General features: G+C 40.6%; 1 protein-coding gene across 2 annotated transcripts; it reads right to left on the bottom strand.

The window, feature by feature from the left end:
• Positions 1-1469: 1469 nt before the first annotated feature.
• On the bottom strand, positions 1470-20016 carry LOC125744966 (MAP kinase-activated protein kinase 2-like). 2 transcript variants are annotated; one of them, XM_049017305.1, is made up of 10 exons: positions 19273-20016; positions 7274-7413; positions 6739-6803; positions 6528-6607; positions 6097-6223; positions 4565-4640; positions 4289-4413; positions 3545-3630; positions 3037-3117; positions 1470-2902 (listed from the first exon to the last, which is right to left on the bottom strand). In XM_049017305.1, exons 1-10 carry the CDS (start codon positions 19468-19470, stop codon positions 2720-2722), a joined length of 1161 nt encoding a protein of 386 aa, XP_048873262.1. In that variant the 5' UTR covers positions 19471-20016; the 3' UTR covers positions 1470-2719. The 2 variants fall into 2 exon arrangements, with proteins under 2 accessions (XP_048873262.1, XP_048873263.1); XM_049017306.1 differs by having other exon boundaries at positions 3037-3114.
• Positions 20017-20060: the final 44 nt, after the last annotated feature.

Raw genomic sequence — 20060 nt, 5'->3', positions numbered from 1 at the left:
ATTATTCTGAAAGTGATGGTATTTTCACATGCCACATTTTTAATGCGTGGCTTCCCAAACGTATAATACCCAAAATAACAGTACCAGAGACTTTTTGAGTCAATTTTTAGCGGCACTCTGAAAATCATGTCGCGACCCCCACTTCGGGAAGTCCTGTTTTAATGGAGTTTGATCCATCATACGATCAGAGACAGTTATGTGGCTGAAAACCCTGCGAATGCGAGGGGGAGAGGAGAATAACCAGACGCATTAAAGCTAAGAGCAAAGTTACAAGCACACAAATAGCGGCTCAGTACAACAGCGGTGCTCAGAATAGCTGCTCGTCTACCTTTAAACCAGCTATGGAGCCGAAACTGTTTCTTCTACTAGTTAGGTGTAGACTGTAGGGAGGAATAATGGATGGCTGTTCAAAGATAAAACTATTTTAGATTCAGCTATCATTTTGCTTATTTAAACAATCCACTAATTTCCGCATGCATTTTGCCCAGAACTTAAATTACGCATTCGTTAAGGATCGTTAATCAGAAAAACGATAAATTTCAAACACATAGTACAGCACAATACATTAAGCTCGAACTCAACTTATCAGTAGGCACCGATAACGGCTGTCGAGCGCCCTCTACAGGAACATCTGCCCCAGTGACCAAAATAGGGAGCGGCAAGTTAAAAAGCATTCACGTATGCCCATCCATCCATTTTCCAAACCGCTTATCCTACTGGGTCGCGGGGGGGGGGTTCGGAGCCTATCCCGGAAGCAATGAGCACGAGACAGGGAACAACCCAGGATGGGGGGCCAGCCCATCGCAGGGCACACTCACACCATTCACTCACACAGATGCACTCCTATGGGCAATTTAGCAACTCCAATTAGCCTCAGCATGTTTTTGGACTGTGGATTTAATTTCATTGATCCATCATCCATCCATCCATCCATTTTCCAAACCGCTTATCCTATTGGGTCGCGGGGGGTCCGGAGCCTATCCCGGAAGCAATGGGCATGAGGCTGGGAACAACCCAGGATGGGGGGCCAGCCCATCGCAGGGCACACTCACACACCATTCACTCACACAGATGCACTCCTATGGGCAATTTAGCAACTCCAATTAGCCTCAGCATGTTTTTGGACTGTGGATTTAATTTCATTGATCCATCAATGAAATGAAATCCAGTTCCATTTAAACATTTTTTTTTCTGGATCGAGTGGACTTTGAACGCATCATTTGGAGCATTAGGGCACGATACGAATAAGCAAAATTCTTTAAAATTACATCACCCCCCCCCCCCAACACACACACACCAGCCACTCATTTTACAATTAGCTATAGTTATCAGATGTCACATTGCTGTATTGGGCTGATATGCAGCCCTTACTAGAAACACCCTTTCAACTCTTTTTTTAAATACTCATTGTCCACTCACATACAAACATATGCATTTGGTTTGCAGGACAGCAAAGGTTGAGAGAGTCATTTTAATTCGAACCATTTTATTCTAATGCAAGTATAGTCTCAGGAGTTTGAACTAAAGTGGTTCTTATAAAGAAAAGAAAAGCTGTGATTTGCAACATCCGTAAAAGTCTTCTGGGGATGAAAGGTCATAAAAAACACTTGCAGAAATTCTAATATGCCGATAGAAAATCAGTTTAAAATAAACATTTAAAAACATTTTCAGTACCTTGGGCAATGAGCTACCTTAAAATGGGGGAGAGCATAGAGAGTGGTAGGCAGAAACGGAGCTGACTGTAAGACAGGGTTAAGTGTTGAAACTAAAATGGTAGTTTTTCTTCTTCTCAAAACAGGTATTTAAACTTGAAATATTCAACACAAAAAACAAGGAACTGAAAGATTTCAGGAGTCACCTCTCTGGGCAAAATTCCTTTAGGCAAATACACTAATTAAAAGTTGTAACTTTACATGAGTGAAACAGAATACTTTTGATGGTATAATCACAAAGCAGTTACATAAAGCCATAGTTTGACCAAAAACTATGTGGTGAACAATGCATAATAAAAACAAACATTTACTAGACCAAACATACTGAACCCACCAATCAGGGAGTTAAAACACAAAAACAAACTTGATCAAGTTCTAGAGTAAGTAGTAACAGATTGTATTAGTTACACATTATCGTGGAAATTATTATTAAGAAGTGTTATTCAGCGACAAAACACCTAGACCTTTACTTGCAAAAATACCTGGGAGAAGGAAAAAAAAGTCAACGAGGACTCCGCCTTCAGTCGTACAAAAATAGTTTTGTGGTAGAAAACTACATTTGGAGTTTATTCTTTAAAACGTGTACAGATGACTGACATTTAAAAACACTTCTTTATTATGAACTGGTCAACCTACATACTAGATGGTTTGACATGAAGGGTTGTTTTCAGGCAGTGTAAGTGACATACCCCGCTATACTCACAATCTTTTTTTAATCTTACTTTTGCTTAAAATATCTTTTTGTTTTGAGCAAGTATGCTTTGTAAGAATGTAATTTAAAAAAAATTGTTGAAAAGTAAAAACATAAAATTTTAAAAAATAAACATGCTTTTTTATCATTTCATATTTACTGCTATTTATTCATATTACTGCTGTGATTATGGGCTACCTAAGCAGCCCATCTGTGACGCCTGTGCACATACATGTGAACATCCGCATGTACGTGTGAGTACATTTCTGCAAATGCGTGTGCGCACGTGTGTGTATGCATGCACGTGCGTGGGGCCTCATGGGGCAGCTGGCATCTTCAGAGCTGGGGCACTCGGCACTGGCATCTTTCCTGCTGGGGCACTCGTGGCCAGCAAGGCCTTCCTCCTACTCAGCAGCGGGTTGCGAGATTCGTCAATGTCCTTGATTTTAATTTGGTCGTAATCGACTCTTATCGTTGCCAGTGCACTGGTCATCTCCTCCTAGAAGCAGCATGTGATTTAGAATAAGCAGATATCACCGATCAGTTCCTGTAAACATTTCATTCCTCTGGGTGGCTGGGAGGCAGGCCAGAGAGGAAGCTTGTGGGCCGGCTCCCTCGGGCTGCCGTACTCACCTTGATTTCCTCCCAAGTGTCCTTCTCCTCTTTCAGCACCCGGCTGGTATGGAGGGGTGTCTGTGGCACCTCCATCGACTGCTACAAAAGCACCAGGTATAAGCAGTGAGGGACAAATTTGGGCTAACATACCACATCTACCATTTAACAACTCTGTAACCTGACAAATACAGCAACTACATCCTTTATTCAAGATCACTAAAAATCGCCATTAAAAAGATCAGATTTCAAAGTAATTCCAAATTACTCCATATAGCAAATGCAAATTTTAATAATCAAATGAAGACTTAAAAAAAATAACATTCTATATTAATTAAAAGTGTTCAGATTAAATAATAGTGTATTAAAATACAGTGCAGATTTGGGGAATTACGATGTCTTTCTATAAATTACACCACGCACTGATGCCATGCATGTGTTGAATCAGAATTCACTGTACAACCCGACAAGCATATTGTAGCATGTTTATCGGTCCTTTGGTCACATGGCAGGAGGCGGCGAGACTCACATTGATCCAGGGGTTGTTCATAAACTCCATTATCGTCATTCTCTGCGTCGGTTCCGTTTTTAGCAGGTGCCGGATCAGCTGCTTTGCTGAAGTCAGACATGATCATGTTCGTGTCAGTTCATCAGTGCAGGGCTTCGTATGAAGAAACTCATCTCCATGAACATTCTACTCCTGAGCAACCAGGTAGGAATTCTAAACAATCCTCACATTCTTATGTCAGTTTAAGTACTAGGCACTTATTTGGATCAGTGTTTCCCAGCCCAGTCCTTGGGGACCTGCAGATAGTCCACGTTTCTGCTCCCTCCCAGACAGTCCACGTTTCTGCTCCCTCCCAGACAGTCCACGTTTCTGCTCCCTCCCAGACAGTCCACGTTTCTGCTCCCTCCCAGACAGTCCACGTTTCTGCTCCCTCCCAGACAGTCCACGTTTCTGCTCCCTCCCAGACAGCCCACGTTTCTGCTCCCTCCCAGACAGCCCAAGTTTTTGCCAATCGGGAGCTGGGAGGGAGCAAAAACGTGGACTGTCTGCGGGTCCCCAAGGACCAGGTTGTGAAACACTGATCTAGAGCGACGTGCCAGACAGAATTGCTTCCCTAAACACATATACGGATTTAAATCCAAGGACAGCAGCTCTTCTGCACAGTATTCAATTATGGTGTGTTGTTTCCTTGTCGTAGAACATCACAACTGAGTTTGCATCCAAACCACGAAGGAACCATTGCACTCTGCGGGGAGATTTGGTTACCTTCATCAGAGACGTCCTGCCACTCTGGGTTGGGGAACTCGTACTGCCCCATTCGAATTCGTGTCTTCATCCCAGGAGATATGGCCAGACCATGCTTGGAATAGAAAGGGGGGTACCCACAGAGCCTGGGAGAAAATGGAGAATGAGCAGGAAACACCATGCAGTTCGGGAAAATGCTCCCAAAAATAAAAAAGAAGGTGGGGGGGGAGTAGACCACTACAGAAACATCATTGCTGGTTTCATAAGTGAAGTGACTTGTGTGAAAGACTCACTCACAGGATGTACATGATGACGCCTATGGACCACATATCACACGACTTGTCATACTTTTCTGGTCCAAGAACTTCAGGAGCTGAAATTAGGTTAACATATTTAAATCCATTTCTTTATCATAAATAGCAGTTAAAAGAAAAGCAAAATATTTTGGACATGGGGGGAGGGGGTGGTGGTGGTGGGAATAAAATAAAAAAAAGAAAAAATACATCCATCTGCTTATCCTGGACTGGGCTGCAGGCCGGCTGGAGTACAGAGGCCCAGGGCAGGGATACCAGCCCATTCTTTAAAACGTGGATACCAGCCTGGATACCAGCCCATCACAGGGCACACACAAGCTCACACGCATACTACAGGTAACTTGTCAATTAGCCTAACGGGGCTTTTCCAGTGGCATACAGGAACCAAGCTGTACCCAAGCTGAAGACAGACTAGTTACAGCTCAGTTTTCCATTGCAGAGGGGTCTGCACAGTGAAGGTGTTGCCACATTTGGAGAGCGACAGTGACATAAAAGCGAAGAGACAGCTATTTACTGCTTGCATGGTGTACATAATGATTTACTGTGTGCTAATTTCCGCTTGCACATCTGTGACAATCCCCATGTCACGTTAACATCAAACGCTGGCGACATTAGCATTCGCCTGCAAAAATTTCTTACAAATCCATCCCTTTCAGCTGTTCTATAGTACTTTTTTAAATCGAAGGTTAAGTTATTCAAAACGTATCAATACCACTAATAATGAATAATACAGTAACCCCTTCACATTTGCGAGGGTTACGTTCTGAAGATCCCCGCAAATGTGAAAATATGCGAATACTTGGCCACCCCTAACCTCAACCCTGTCTACTGGCCTGAAGGATAACATCTATTTATCACCAATTTCTAAACAAACAGTACTGCACTGTATGCTTTGCATGTCAAACTACTTTGTCATTTCCCATCAAGGCCTTTTTAGATAACATACAAGTTGAATTATGCCCCTGTATGTACAAAGTTACTACTGTATGCACTGAGAGCACTACGTTTTGGACTCATTATTAAAAATGCCAAATGAACAGCACTGAAGTTTAATAGCTACTGTGAGAAAAGCAAGGTTTCATGGTCACAGAGACAGCTGACATGTGAGTGAAGCTGGATGCCACGGAAAAATCTCCATCTCCATCTTATCTCCATCGTATAATCCAAGCTTATATACGCAGATCCCCGACATCTCTATGCATTTCGACCAATCAGTTGGCAGTGATGCGACAGACTTGTTCTAGTAAAGCTTTCGTCCCTGCTAGTAAGCAGAGCCATGTCAGTGTGGGTAATTTACTATGGAAAACAGTTCCCGTATGGCTCGGTTCTTAGTGACAGTGGAAAAACACCATAACTGCGTGTTCTGGGACTGCAGGAAAAGAACCTGCAACTACAGGGAGAATATATAAACTTTACAGAGAGTGGAGGGGGGATCCTAGACACTCGGTATCGTTTCCAACTGACATGTAAAATAAATGAATGAATGAAAATCGGCGAACACATCTGGTTTCTTACCTACATAGTAGGGAGTGTAGCATGGGGTGGCCAGCGAATTGTGAACGATAATTTCTTTAGCGAACCCAAAGTCTGTCAGTTTGAGGAGCGCGTTGGGCCTCTTGGAGGTATACAACAAGTTTTCCGGCTAAAGTACAGACCACATGGCAGTGTCACTCTTACATGCTGCAGACATCAGTAGACTAGAGAGTGAAATGCCTTTATTATTTAAACACTCACATTTCTAAAAAACAAGTATGCATTGGCTTAAGGCATTTGGCCATTTATTTAACAGGCCTGCGAAAATCCAACTGTTTAGGATTCGTCATCCTTCCTGTATCCTAGAATACGCACAGGATTGCAGGTTCGTGTAAGAAAACAAAAGCAGTTATACTGCATCATTCTGTGTCTTGAAGCACCAAAACAGACAAAAGGTCCCTAAGGAAGCTCACCTTGACGTCTCGGTGTGCAATGTCATGGCTGTGCAAGAACTGGATAGCCTCCCCGATACTCTTCATAATTTCAGAGGCCTCTGAGAAAAGACGACAGCATAGAAGCATCCGTAATGGTGGCAGAGAAGACCTTATGGGTGTGCTGTCACAGATGACGGTCACAGGTGACAGACTGGCAGACCTCTGTAAGAGGTAACAGGTGCTGCCGTACCTCGTTCGGTGAAGGCTTGGTCCCCTCTGTCTTGAATTCGGCTAAAAAGCTCCCCGCCCTCCATGCTATAAGGAGACACAGGATCCCGAGGAGGTCAGACACAGGGACAGTTCCTACTGGACACTTGACTAGAATAACCAACTTAAATCGCCCAAAACAAAAAAGAGTGGCAAATGGCTAGACGCAATTTAAATAAGCACTTTCATTAAAATTATTGTAACATGACCTGTCCTGGCACAGTAGCTAGTCAGTTACAACTACAAATCTTTTACTACCCCAGAAATGTTATAGTGGCCATCACTGGTTAATTCTGTTATCTTATTAATAATCCAGAGCAGAGCACTAAAATGAACTTCTCCCTTTACAGCTAGGTTAGCAGAAAAGCTAACTGCATCAGGGACACAGTCTGTTGAGCAGCCATCTGTTAGCAATAAATCCAAGACAACAGAGGACTCTCGAGACTTCTGTGTCATTAAGGTACAGTTAGGAATCGGTGAATGTGCATATGCTGGAGCTTGAGAGAGAGAGAACGCACCATTCCATGACAATCAGCAGGCACTTCTTGTTTTGGTAGAGGTTCTCATAGACATCCACGATGTGTACGATGTGGTTGCATGCCGAGGCCCGCCAGTGTAAGTCCACCTCACGTCGAGCCTTTGGGCAATCCTGCAGCATCTGAGGAGAGAAGATGGCCGTCACAGAAACGCACGTGGGCAGCCTCCTCTCTGACGACTCCGTGTCACCCCTCCTCTTACAAGTTACTGGGCCATACGGTTCCAGCTAAAACACGACATAGCTGCATGCTGGCTAACAGAAGAATTTAGGGCTGAAATGTAAATAATCTGGTTCATAAAAGTACTCAAGGCAAATACTCCGACTTAAATATTAGCTACACGATCCACAGAGCGATTAATTACACATTGCAGCAGTGCACAGATGAGATTAACCGGAGCGCCAAGAGAGAAATGTTTTGTCGTGTGGAAGAACGGAGGAAGGGGTACAACTTTTGTTTTAACTTTTGTGTGGGTAATTTTTACTTTTCACGTTATAAAGACGAAATGCTGTAATTTCTTGTGATATGCAAATAAAATAAATGCGCTTTTTTTAAATATGGCAAATGCACAGTAAAATGATAAATAAATAAATAAACATCCATTTTCTTTGCTTAAGTTAATATTTTTAGGTAAAATCGGGCAGGTGGGACGGATCTAAGACACAACACCAACTATATCTTCAGGCATTTAAACTTCTTATTTCTTCATGTTATATCAGGCCTCTATAATTTTTGTTTACAAAGCTTAAAAGGCAAAAGCAATTCTTATTTATATTTGAATATTCATTATTCAGTTCTTCATAAGGTGTATATGTAAAACCAATTAGGCTAAGTCTAGTCTGATTGTCTTTCTGTTCATTTTATAACACTAACTGTTAAATCACAATTATTTGTGACAGTTAATCGTCAACTAAAATTTCATGATAGTGACACTCCTAATCATAATCAATAGAATTCTAAATTATAAAATAGAATCAATAGTTGCAGCCCTAGAAAACTTCTAGTTTCCATTGTAGATAAAGTCTAAAGCTGCACAATAAAAGTCAATTTATAGAGCCATGAAACACCAAGGTCTCTCATAAAACACTAAGGAAAAAGTAACATGTAAAAAACCAACAACATACAAACGCGAAGTTCCAGAATGACGCTGCCGGACTGACAACTCTGTTCTGACAGGTGTGACACCTCTCAGTCAGACAACCGAGACATGAGGTCATTGGCAAATGTTACGAAGACTAAACCACACCTGGTTTTTATATTTACCACAAAAATCTAAAAACTCCATTTCATTCTGAAATTACAGACAGCTACTTGTGCATGAAAAAAACAAAAAAAATGTACACCTCTAAATAATCACAAAATACAAATGACTACATAATAATATAACATAATATAATAGAGTGCAACTGGGGAGCAATCCAAATTCCAGAGAAAAGCCAAATCAGAGGCTCTGTTGTAGCATTGCTACTTACTGCCTCCTGGATTTTGGGTTTCAATTGTATGCCTGCTCTGTGTTCCTTAAAATCAAAGATTACACATACACTGAAATTTTAAAAGTGAGTGACTGTTCGGTTAAGGATTGACATCTATTTCAGGGTGGACACAATCCTTTATGTTCCATAATTCCTAAGGCTGGGTCTGGAGTACTATTGCCCTAAAAAGCAGATGGAGACAGACAAAGACATATTAATGTAATACAGGTGTTATTAGTATTGCGTTGTGTTAATGCATTCCCAATAAATTCCCAACCACCTACATAAAAATGCACTACAGAACAGCGGAACAAAATGGATTCGTAATGCAAATTTACCCAAGGGAATGCCAATTCCGATAGCGTTTCATGCTGACATAAGATGGTGATTCTCACAGATGTGCTAGAGCAGGTGTGTCAAACTCCAGTCCTGGGGGGCCAGAGCCCTGCGCAGCTTAGTTCTTTCCCTCTTCCACCACAAATCATTCAACTCAAGAGCTGTGTGGTAATTAGCACAAGGAGTTGAATCAGGTGTGTTAAATGAGGGGGAAACTCCAAAAATGTGCAGGGCTCCGGCCCCGCAGGACTGGAGTTTGACACCCGTGTGCTAGAGGATATTGGCACATAAATCATGATGAACAAACACCATGTGAACAATAAATAAGCACCTCTTCAATTATGTCACTCTCGCTCTGCAAACCCACCAACACCTTTAGCAAGCTGACCCTTCAGCAGCAGAAAACTGAAGTGAGCTGGAGCCGCACCATAACTACGGCTCGGTTTCTGTATGCCAGTGGAAAAAGGTCCAAAAGACGCTCATAAGTGTACATGGTAGCAAAAGCTTCCTAGAACAAAGATCAATGATCGTTTCATCTGACTTGAAGCTGATGAAGACTCGGGTAAAGGGAGGGACAGAGCTACCAACCCTCATCACTTGATGGCGAGCAGGATTTAACACATGGGGAGAAGCCCATCTGGCCCAGGTCAGCCCGGATGAGCAAACATGGTTTGCTGGGAATGTCTGACTGAAACTTCAAGTTAAGAAAAAAATCATCTCACGTATTCAATGCAAAAATTCTGGCATGTGCCCAGTGAGACCAGGGAAATTGAGATCGAGGCCATGAACATGGTAACTGCGTGTGCTTTGTGTACTGGCATTTTCCGCTGAATACTTTGTTTTTACAAAGATTGCAAATAGCTGTGCTACTAGTTGTTGCTAAAAGTGAAAAATAACAGCACTTAAACAATAGATCGTTACCGACTTATCTGCTGTTCTTACGTTCCTCGTACTGCAGCGGCTATGCGCATGAAATCACAGCGGGCGGAGGTCACTGTGCCCACGCTCACTGAGTGACAAATAGCCGAATGCTAATGCTGCCACTCAGTATAACACAACTAAAACAACTAAAACGGGAAAAAGCTGTCGTGTGGTTGATTGTACAAAGCGATTCAACAAGAAATAGGAGTGATCTTTTTTCAGACTGCTGAAACTAAATAAGATTCAGACGTGGATCTGTCCAATTAGGTCTGGATCATTGCCGATACTGATCTGATTATTGGATTGGTGGACCCCTAATGACAATCTGAGGCCTCTGCAAGGGAGGTCTTGTCTGACCCGACAGGCACGTAATTAATGTAACCATCACCTGGAGAAGTGGTTTGAACATGAAGACGTGATAGATTTCGTGCAAGTAAACCACAAACAATTCGAGCAAGCACTATAAATAGGCTATGTTTAAGAATGAGAATGCGTACGCAATTGTCGGAACGCGTCTGTGTAAGTTCACAATCCAGAGCAAAACCCCATACACACCAAAGATGGCGTCGCAGCCAGGACCTGGTTACATATGACAGGTAGTGGAAGGAATGCTGCTCTGCCACACTGAACTAGCCTGCCTTCTGAGTACTCCAATCTAGACAGTTCCGCTTGCATCACCACCATGAGGAGGAACCTACCATAAACATCTGCTGCGTCACAGCCAGCTGTTCGAATCAGCCGCCTTGTATCGAGCGACCGAAAGTGCCAGTCAACTCATGCGCGTCTCAAAGGGTTTTGAAACAAGAGGTAAGGCCTATTCTTTTTTTATACAGCCCACCTTACATATCAGGGCAGACAACACCCTGGCTGCCCTTCCACACACACTGCCACAATCAGTCATTACAAAGACCTGTGGAGAGAGTAGTAAGACTGACTGTTCCATCCCAGCATCTAAGTAAACAGTATTAATACAGTGCTGTGCTAAAACACGTGGTGAATTCATGACCATAGTGATATTAACTCTATAGCCAGTAAAATTATTACATTATATTATATAATTATATTATATTATATTATAAAATCACTGAAACATTAGGTACAGCCGGATGGCCTGACCAAGCGAGGGGAATCTTGACGCGTCGCTGAAGCAAATGAACACCCTTCATTAACATTTGTGTACTTCTGCTGTGTTCCAATCATTCATTCCATTCCATGCCACTCCCTGGGTCTCCTGCTCTTCAAGTACTGCAACTACACCCACAGGGCCAAGGAAACAAAGCAAATCAAAGCATCAGTGTGCACAGACTTATCAGCAAGACAAATATTACCCAAGTGTGTTCAGCAAAATGTATTGTGTGTGTATTAGAAAAAGAAAGGTTCTGTCCACCAGCTAGGGTTCCCAACAACATTTTTCCCCACAGGCCAAAGTCAAGGGGGGGGGGGGGATGTGCTGTCCGGATTCAATTGCATTTTGGTCTGTTCGCAGTCTACTGGTGAACATTTAGCAAATCCTGTTGTTCAAAGCCATGTGCAAAGGGCTAAGCAGGGCAGCCTTGGTCTAATGATGAAATCACTGCGCTGGCCGTGATATTTGGATGCAAGCCTTGTGATCGCAGGCAGAGTGCCTTAACCTGCAGAGCGGCATACTGCCCATTTTCTGACACTGCTATAAACAACTTGCAAGAGGAATCCACAGCTAAAGCTGGAACGCATTAAAGTCCCAAAAGGTGCATGCCAGGTGACCAAGTTCAGATCACAAGAAAGCATGATGTCACTCTACTCCGCCATTTTCCGTGTTCATAAAGCTTTGACGATGACTTCACGAAATTATACCATAAAATCACAATATGGTATGGAAGGTTTGATAATACCTATATTGTGAGTGGAATGCATTTCATATGTAGAGGTATTCACACATGCTCAGAGTTAAAAGACTTAAGTTAAATCAATTAATGATTAAAAAAAACAATTCCAGTAAAGAAAAAAATAGCGATCTTGCAGCCAACGCTGCGGGGACCCCTAATAACACTAGAACGGCTGTTCTAGCCCATGAATGTCAAACTCCCTTAACCACCAAGCACGACATACTTTGTTTGCGCTAATTCGTTGTTAGTGTCAATAACAGCAGTGAATCTAACACCCGCAACCAAAAAGCCGTGATGTTCCAAGCAGAGTGGCTGCTCTGTCCTGAAATTGTAGGGCTGGAAAGTTTTCAAACAGTATGAATTTTATAAAACGTTGAATAAACAAAGTTGATTTCATGTTAAAAAAACCGAAACTTCGACAACTGTATAAAGTAATGTTATTATTTTAAACGAATCAATTCAGGTGAAATAATTTTAAAATGTATGCCTTCTGGGTTGCCAGATCTCACACATCTGGAGTGACACTCATGGTTTCAGACTCACGCTCAGGTAAGAAATCTTATGGCAAGTATATATCTTCCTTATATACCTAAAAAAATTGCTACATTAAAAAGCATGGGGGTACTTGGCAAACCATGCAGACTATTTTCAATGTAATAAAACTATTACATGTAAATGCATGTGTATGTGGACTTGAATCAAATTGAAAATCTCACCTCAGCCAACTGACTAAACTTGGCAACCCTGCGTTGTATTTCAAATGAAAAGTAAAACGCACTGTTTTTGACTGAAGCGGCTTGTCATTCCATTTGCGCTGTTACTCCGACAAACATAAAATGACTGAGATAAAATATGATGCACATAGTGTTATCTTTTCGAAATAAGACCACCCAATGGTACCAGCGAGTAGAGTGATCAGTTCCTTTGCCATTTGTTAAAGTAAGGCTTTTATTTTATTACCAACGTGGGATCAAGATTAAATTTCATAAAATTATTCTATTGAAACCAATACTTAAATGAAGGAGTACTAAAATATATGATATAAACAGGACTGTATTATGGGTTTTATGGCTTTCTTGGGGGTGACAGTAACTCTGCTGCTGTGAGGATTACCGACTGTCCTGTTTCCTTGATGGGTGAGTGGTATGCTGATGAAATGACCCATTAACAAAAACGAAAGGTGTGATATGCAGTTTGTGTTGCTGGTTGCTAAAGGAGGTCACAGCAGTTCTATTAATAGCACCTTTCTGTAACTCTCTGACCACGAAATAGGTAGGTAATTAATTTATAGCTCAGCAGCAGAATCAATATGTTTTTTTTGCACCGCTAATATAACGTTTTCCTTGGGTCTCACGTGTTTGCTGGTTGTGGGCGTAAACACTGATAGGTGAGCATGACAGGTATACGAGGATCATGTCATTACTGATCGGTGAGAGTGACTTTCACACAAGGAGCACGGCATGAATTTGTAAAACTATTCTCATCAGTTTTAAGCCTTGTGTCAGTTTTAAGTCTTTTGTACCTAAATACCAGCCTTTGCGATTTTCTCGTTGTGTTGTTTCAAACCACAATATCGATTTGAAATCCATAAAATCGTTCAGACTTACCTATTTCAATTTCAAAGAATAATTTTGCTTCAACATTGAACAGTCCTGTTTTGAACATTGTACAAAACTGAAAATACTAGAGGTGCACCAATCTGATATTCAGATCGGTATCAGCACCAGTCCAGACCTACTAGGGGAAAGATAATTTAACAAGAAAGAGGAACTGACTTTGTACAACCAGCTGCACAACAGCTTTCCCATTTTAAATGTGTTTTAGCAGCACATCAAACTGAACACCAATGCTGCCACTTGGTGGATGCCAAGGCAGTGCATACCCTTTGCAATAAGAACATCAGACAAAAGGGTGACGATCTGGAAGTATTTAACGCATTTAACAACAACCAACTGCACAGTGATTTGCAAAGTGTGCACAGTTGTGCATATCCCAAGGATATGCAATAAACAAAGGAAAAAATTAAAGAATGAATAAAGTTTACCACTGTTGCTTTTGCATGAGCTGTCTGAGCAATTAGTAATGGTCATCCTTGCTATTAGACTCACCCATAGGAAGTATGGCGATTTTGAGAGACTAACAAAAATGAGAGAAGGAGAAAGCGAACAAGAACTGAGCACCAAAAGATGTTTGACTTCCGTTGTGTCACATGTTGCATTCCAGAGATATTGAGCACTAGCAAGTGAATCCACTTTGTGTCTCTTAGCACGACTTGCGGCAACGCCACCGATTCATTGTACAGACTTTTGGTAAATTCTACTTGGCTATAGTAATTTCAGGTAAATAACCCCTATCATGTTTTATTAATATCGCAAAATGGCAAAAATTTCAGATATTATGATTTTTTTTTTCCACAATTATAAGCAGCCCTAAAATAATCTAGCCCCTTCTGCGAAATCCCCAGTGTTCTGCAGCTCAGTGAAATACTGGTCTCAGATCAGTATTGGTCTACGAACCGGCAGTTGCCTAATCTAAGTGGAGAGAAAAGTATGTGTTTTTTGGGGGGGGGCAGGGTTAGAAAGGGAGCAGAAAAAGGTTATTAACAGTATTTCGTTGCTTTAGAGTTTTTAATTAGCATTTTTTGGTGTACTGGGTTTTATTTTTCCAGTAATAAAATGCTTTGTTTAATCCTATACGCCCCACCCATGCAACAGATGTTGCCAGTGTTTTTGTGTACGTATCCTGGAAACGACAGGTTCGCTGCAAGTTTAATACTGCCACTCATGTATACTCTACTTATCATGAGTAAGGTCATGGGCTTAACCAGAATAGAGCAACTTGGGTCTCAATGCCAAACCTGAAGATACAAAGCAGCACTGAAATTCACAGAGCACTGATGTCATCACACCAAAGTCTCTTAGATTCTCAAATACCGTCACAGGAGACGGGGGAAAAGGAAAAAAATAAAATAAAAATCAGACACTAGCTGTTAAACACACACAGATACTGCCATCATGACTGTAATTAATCTTTAGAACATTCTGATAAACTGCAGATTCACATTCCTCTAAGACGACCGATTTGGCAAGAAATTCTCAAGTTAAAATTTCAAAAGGAAAAGGTTAGGAATTTGAAGTGACAAAAATCTATTAGAGTAAAAGGGACATGGGATGAAATATGGTGGTTTGTATTACTGAACGATCAAATGACAGAACAGATACACAAGACATGAGTCTTATTTTCTGGGATAAACCATGAAGGACATAAGCAAAAACGACCTCTTTAGCATATGCTAGTGTAATGTGCCAGGAACACAAAGCCAAGTGAGCCCTACCCTGGTCTCTAAGGAACAAGCACTTTGCTCAAGCGTTAATTGCTTTAAGGTACTTATTTGGATAATGACTGACTCAAACAAATCTGCTATCATTCAAACCAACAATTTAAGCACATTACAAAATCTCCTATGTGCCAACCATCGATGACTGGAGTTGTACACTGACTGCTTTCCAGTATTATGTCTGCGCCAGACTGGTGTGCGAGAGACACTGAAAGCTACTATGAAAGCATGTGTTCCACTTCAGTAATGTGCTCAGTCTCCTAACTGCAGATGGCTTTGAATGGACCAGAGGTGCATGCAATATTTCAGGTGGCAGTGAAAGTGAAATGCCTTCAGGAAGAGTACTATCCCTCAGAGCATGTTACACATGTAGATTCCAACAGACAGTTATTACACAATACAACATAGCTACCAAAAAAAAAGTATCTAAATGTCAGAAACTGGTCAAGATCTTACACCACCAATGTCGTCGGTACTGGGGTTCTGTATAAAGGTCCAGTGAGGATGATAAGCAAAACATGAAATCATGGAAATGAACTTCGAGGAATGCGTCTGTTCACTCTTCCGGTACTTAGTAGCACTATCATGATTAATCTAAAGGCGATATTACATGCAAACAATGTTGCAAAGTGCTTGAATCAGGGAAGAACAACTCTGTTAGACACCTATTCTGAGAAAATGAGAAATGGGTTGTAAAAATGGTTTCCATGCAAAACCTTTCAAGCCATATGATTTCTTATCATGCCTTGGTACTGGGAAAAGGGAAACAGCTTCCGAAACTTCTAGTTTCGGTAAGACTAAAGTAGAATTCGAACAAGTGCCCATTAACTATCAAGTTATCCAACACTGCTACGCATTATCTAGCACATAAGTAGTTTCTACGATGTAGTTACTTATAGTACAAACTAAGGGTGTAATGGTACACAAAATTCGTGGTTTGGTACACACCTTGCACCAAACAGTGTTGCCAAAACCAATTTCGGGAGAGCAGGAAAGCAGAATTTGATAATTATCGTAAATTGCAAACAGAATTAAACTGAACATGGTTGCATAACTGTAGTAATAAACACCTCTATAGTTTTTTTTTTTACCCTGGTCTGAATTTCCTGGCAATAGGGCCTTAAATGCCACTGGAAGACTAACTTACAAATTCAGCCTTTCTACTGTCATACAAACACTCAGATGTCGTCTCAAATGTGTCAGCATGTTGGACGTATTTAAAACAACAAATCCAACACACAGTCTTGGTCTTTTCAATTACGTTCTCTGCCAATACTGGTGTAATGTTTTGAGAAACCAAAACGTTCTAAATTGCAGATTTAAATAATGTGGGAGGGTCTTCAAGTCGTTTGAGCTATTAGAACTGACTAACTAGCATGTAACCAACTCACAGCTACAATTAGCATAACCTGCTGAACATTACCTTGTAAATTTAGGTTCTGCCTGTGTCAATAGATGTATTCATTCATTTCAATGTGTGTCTCGAACATGTACCTTACAGGGATTTGAGATCTCTAAAAAGCACTATTTAAATTACTATAAAAAAGACTATTTAATACAAGTTTGAAAGCAAGTGTTACAAAACCCCTCTGTTGTATACAACGTCACCACTGCAATGCCTGATGGCTGTAAAAAAAATAAAAATAAAATTTAAAAAATGCCGGGCTTTGCAGACTTATGCTGATCCCTCAGAATAATTCTTGCGTAGGTCTAAGCAGTATATTGATTTTAACACTATTTCAGTTAAATTTCAAACAAGACATAGGATGAGACAATATCATTTATATTGATATACGTTCATGGTGCATTAAATTTAGTGGTGTCAAAGTTACGTTAATTAAAAATAGCTACTAGTAGCTCACAGGAAGCAAATGAGTAGCTTAGAAAAATTGATCGTTTTTTTGTGGTTATGCTCATGTATCGATGAGCACCATGATGTCATGGCATGCTGCAGAGCAGACAACTTTTATTGTCATGCATCAAACACCCATATTATTTTCTTTCTAAAAATTGCACTCACTATGAATAAGGCTGGATACCCCTGCTTTAAAGATTGTTAGAAGTCTACGAGAAATAAAAAGAAAAAAAAAATGCTGCTTTTTTTTTTAATTAACTATCGAAAGCTTTCTGTTATGATGATTGGTGTGCAGCTTAATCCTACATCCCCATCAAAAACGATGGGTTACTGTTTTACTGGCTGCTATGGTCAACAGATAACATCATCAAATCGCACAAGCCTAGTCAACCCCACGGAAAATACTAAGATGTATTGTATATACCTGTTCCGTCTAAAAGTACAGATGTATGATTTTTGTTCCACATGGCCCAGTCCTACTTCCCTTCTAGAAACAAGTCAGAGTTAATTTCAAAATGATGCTTGTTCTGTGCCATATAAAAGTTCCGTCAATTAATACAGCCAAAACGAAAAAAAAAAACAAAAAAAACACAGACTCGATGGCAATTCCAACCCATACATTTCTTTTGGCTAGAACAGACCAGTAATAACTTTTTGGCTCTTCTGTTTCAGAGTTAATGGAATGAATTATTCAAGAAGAATTTTTATGTTACGTTTATTTCTAATAAGGGGGTGTTTCTAGTATACTGTTCTGTTTGATAGGGTTAACACTTAAAATGACAAGCATCATTTTGAAATTTGTTTTGCACGAGTTACATGATTCACTGGGCTATAACACCACATAATTTAAAAGAAACCAGGTTAATTTGTCTTCCTGGTTATACCATCACATTAATTACAAGCCCAAGTACATAATCTGCTGTCTATTAACTCTTCCTGCTGTTCATTTAGGTACGTAGAAATTAGATATTTCGTGATAAAACAGCTGTTTAGAATGCTGAGTGATGCTGATCCATTGTTCTCCTACCTAAAACCATTTACGTAGTTCATTTAAATAGCACCTTTGAAGTACACATGTCAAAGTGCTGTAGGAAGAAAGTAACATTTTTGTTCAGTCACCACCACTGTTCACAAATATATTCAAATACAATGGTGTACAACTTTTACAAACTGAATTACCAATCACAAGTTTCTTATAGGACTGAAATATGTTGGGCATAATTATATCCTGTCCCATGTCATGTCAAGGGACAGCTGGAATGTGTTGTAATAAGACAGGCAAACTGACAGTATTCCATCCAAAGGGAATAATCCACACATATATCAACACCCTAGCCTACATGTTTAGAATGTATCCATAGTCCTGCTGAAAGACAACTGCAACAGACTTCACTATGGTGAAGTTTTATAAACCTCTTTCAGGGCCATAGTAGGGGTTGCGAGTTTGTCGCAGCATCAGATAAGACTTTCTAAGTTAGGAGGGAAAATAATGTCTTGTTTAAAGCTATACTAATGTCTTGCACTGGGGAGGTTAGGGAATTCTTTGCATCTTTTGGCAATGATGAAATAAGACGGACAATAGAACATTGACCATGGATTCATTGTTATATTATCTAGAAAGCAATTCATGAGAGTATAGCCAAAAAACTGATTCCCAGCTACAAGAGTCATGTCACGCTTCTGTGTACCTTAGTTAGATGACAATGTCTGTGTGAAGCATTATATTATATATATAAAAATAAATACCAACTTCCTCTTCAGACTCTTTCTATTACCACCTGTCACTCTACTTGTAGGTTGCACACTATTCTTGGATATTTATGGTTATGCTTACGTCCCATATTTCACAGCCTTTGAGCAAGGCAACCAACTATTTCACTGAGCATTGATTGCACCGAGTATTAACTTTGACTGACTCATTGTATTGCAATACAGTATATAAACCGAATTAGAAAACCTACTTACAATTCATAACGATGTTACTAAATGGAAAAGACATTTTGTGCCCTTAATGTAGGACTAATGATTGTGTAGCTGCCGAGTTTCAATTGTACATTGCCTTAACCTTTTCAGTAAGAATATAACTGGTCAGAGTGGCGCAAAAATACACTACAAAAAAAATACAATACACTGTAAATTCAATAGTCTACAACCACTCCAGGTATAACTAAATGTTCCAAATAAGAGACACTTACCTTTAATGCGTATTTTTGCGTAGTTTTCCTTTGGAATATTTCCAATACTCTACCATTAATACCCAAACCAAGGACTTGACTCGTGACTTTGTAGTCTTCGGTTATGGCATTTTTCTTTATTTGCAGCGTTGGTTTCCCGTGAAAATTTGGGAAATGGGAAAATCCTGGCTGATTGGGGTTTATTGTATTCGACAACATTGTGGCAGATTGTAGACGAATCGTCTTTCCCGTAACTTCTGGGGCGGCCGTTTCTAGAAACTCCCCTCTGCGAGCCGCAAGCAAATTGATAAAAGTGGCTAAAAGAGCTAAGAAGCTAAAAAAAAAAAAAAAAGAGAGAAACCCGCGAGCGGACTAGGAAATCAGCCCGAATACTTGATCGTACGACTTTCACCTGAGACTAAAACAGTCAAGTTTACCGTGTGTTCCACTTTTTCCGACGATTTGTCAATTATGTTGTAAGTTTTCCTGGGTCCTACACTTACAAAAAAACACACCCAGACAATAGCGACACACGTGCGCCAGCTAGCTACCTAACTAAACTGTAAAGAAGGTAGACAGGTAGCTAGCTAGCCAGCCATCCAGTGAACTCAAACAGTGATACAAAACATATTTTACACCAGAATCTTCTAGCAAATAAGTACTCTATTCCATCCGGTCCTTTTCAGAAGCTCTGTCAACTGCTTTGCGTGGTTTCTCGAAGGCGCTTCCCCCTCCCAGCCCTTCGCTCCCCGTATGTAGCAGGAAAAAATGGACCTCACTATAGATCCGGTGTGAGCCGCGAGACGCCC

This window comes from Brienomyrus brachyistius, chromosome 6 (genome assembly GCF_023856365.1).
Source record: "Brienomyrus brachyistius isolate T26 chromosome 6, BBRACH_0.4, whole genome shotgun sequence".
NCBI classification, from domain to species: domain Eukaryota; kingdom Metazoa; phylum Chordata; class Actinopteri; order Osteoglossiformes; family Mormyridae; genus Brienomyrus; species Brienomyrus brachyistius.
The sequence above is the reverse complement of the archived record's forward strand: the minus strand, read 5'-3'. Positions and strand labels throughout refer to the sequence as shown.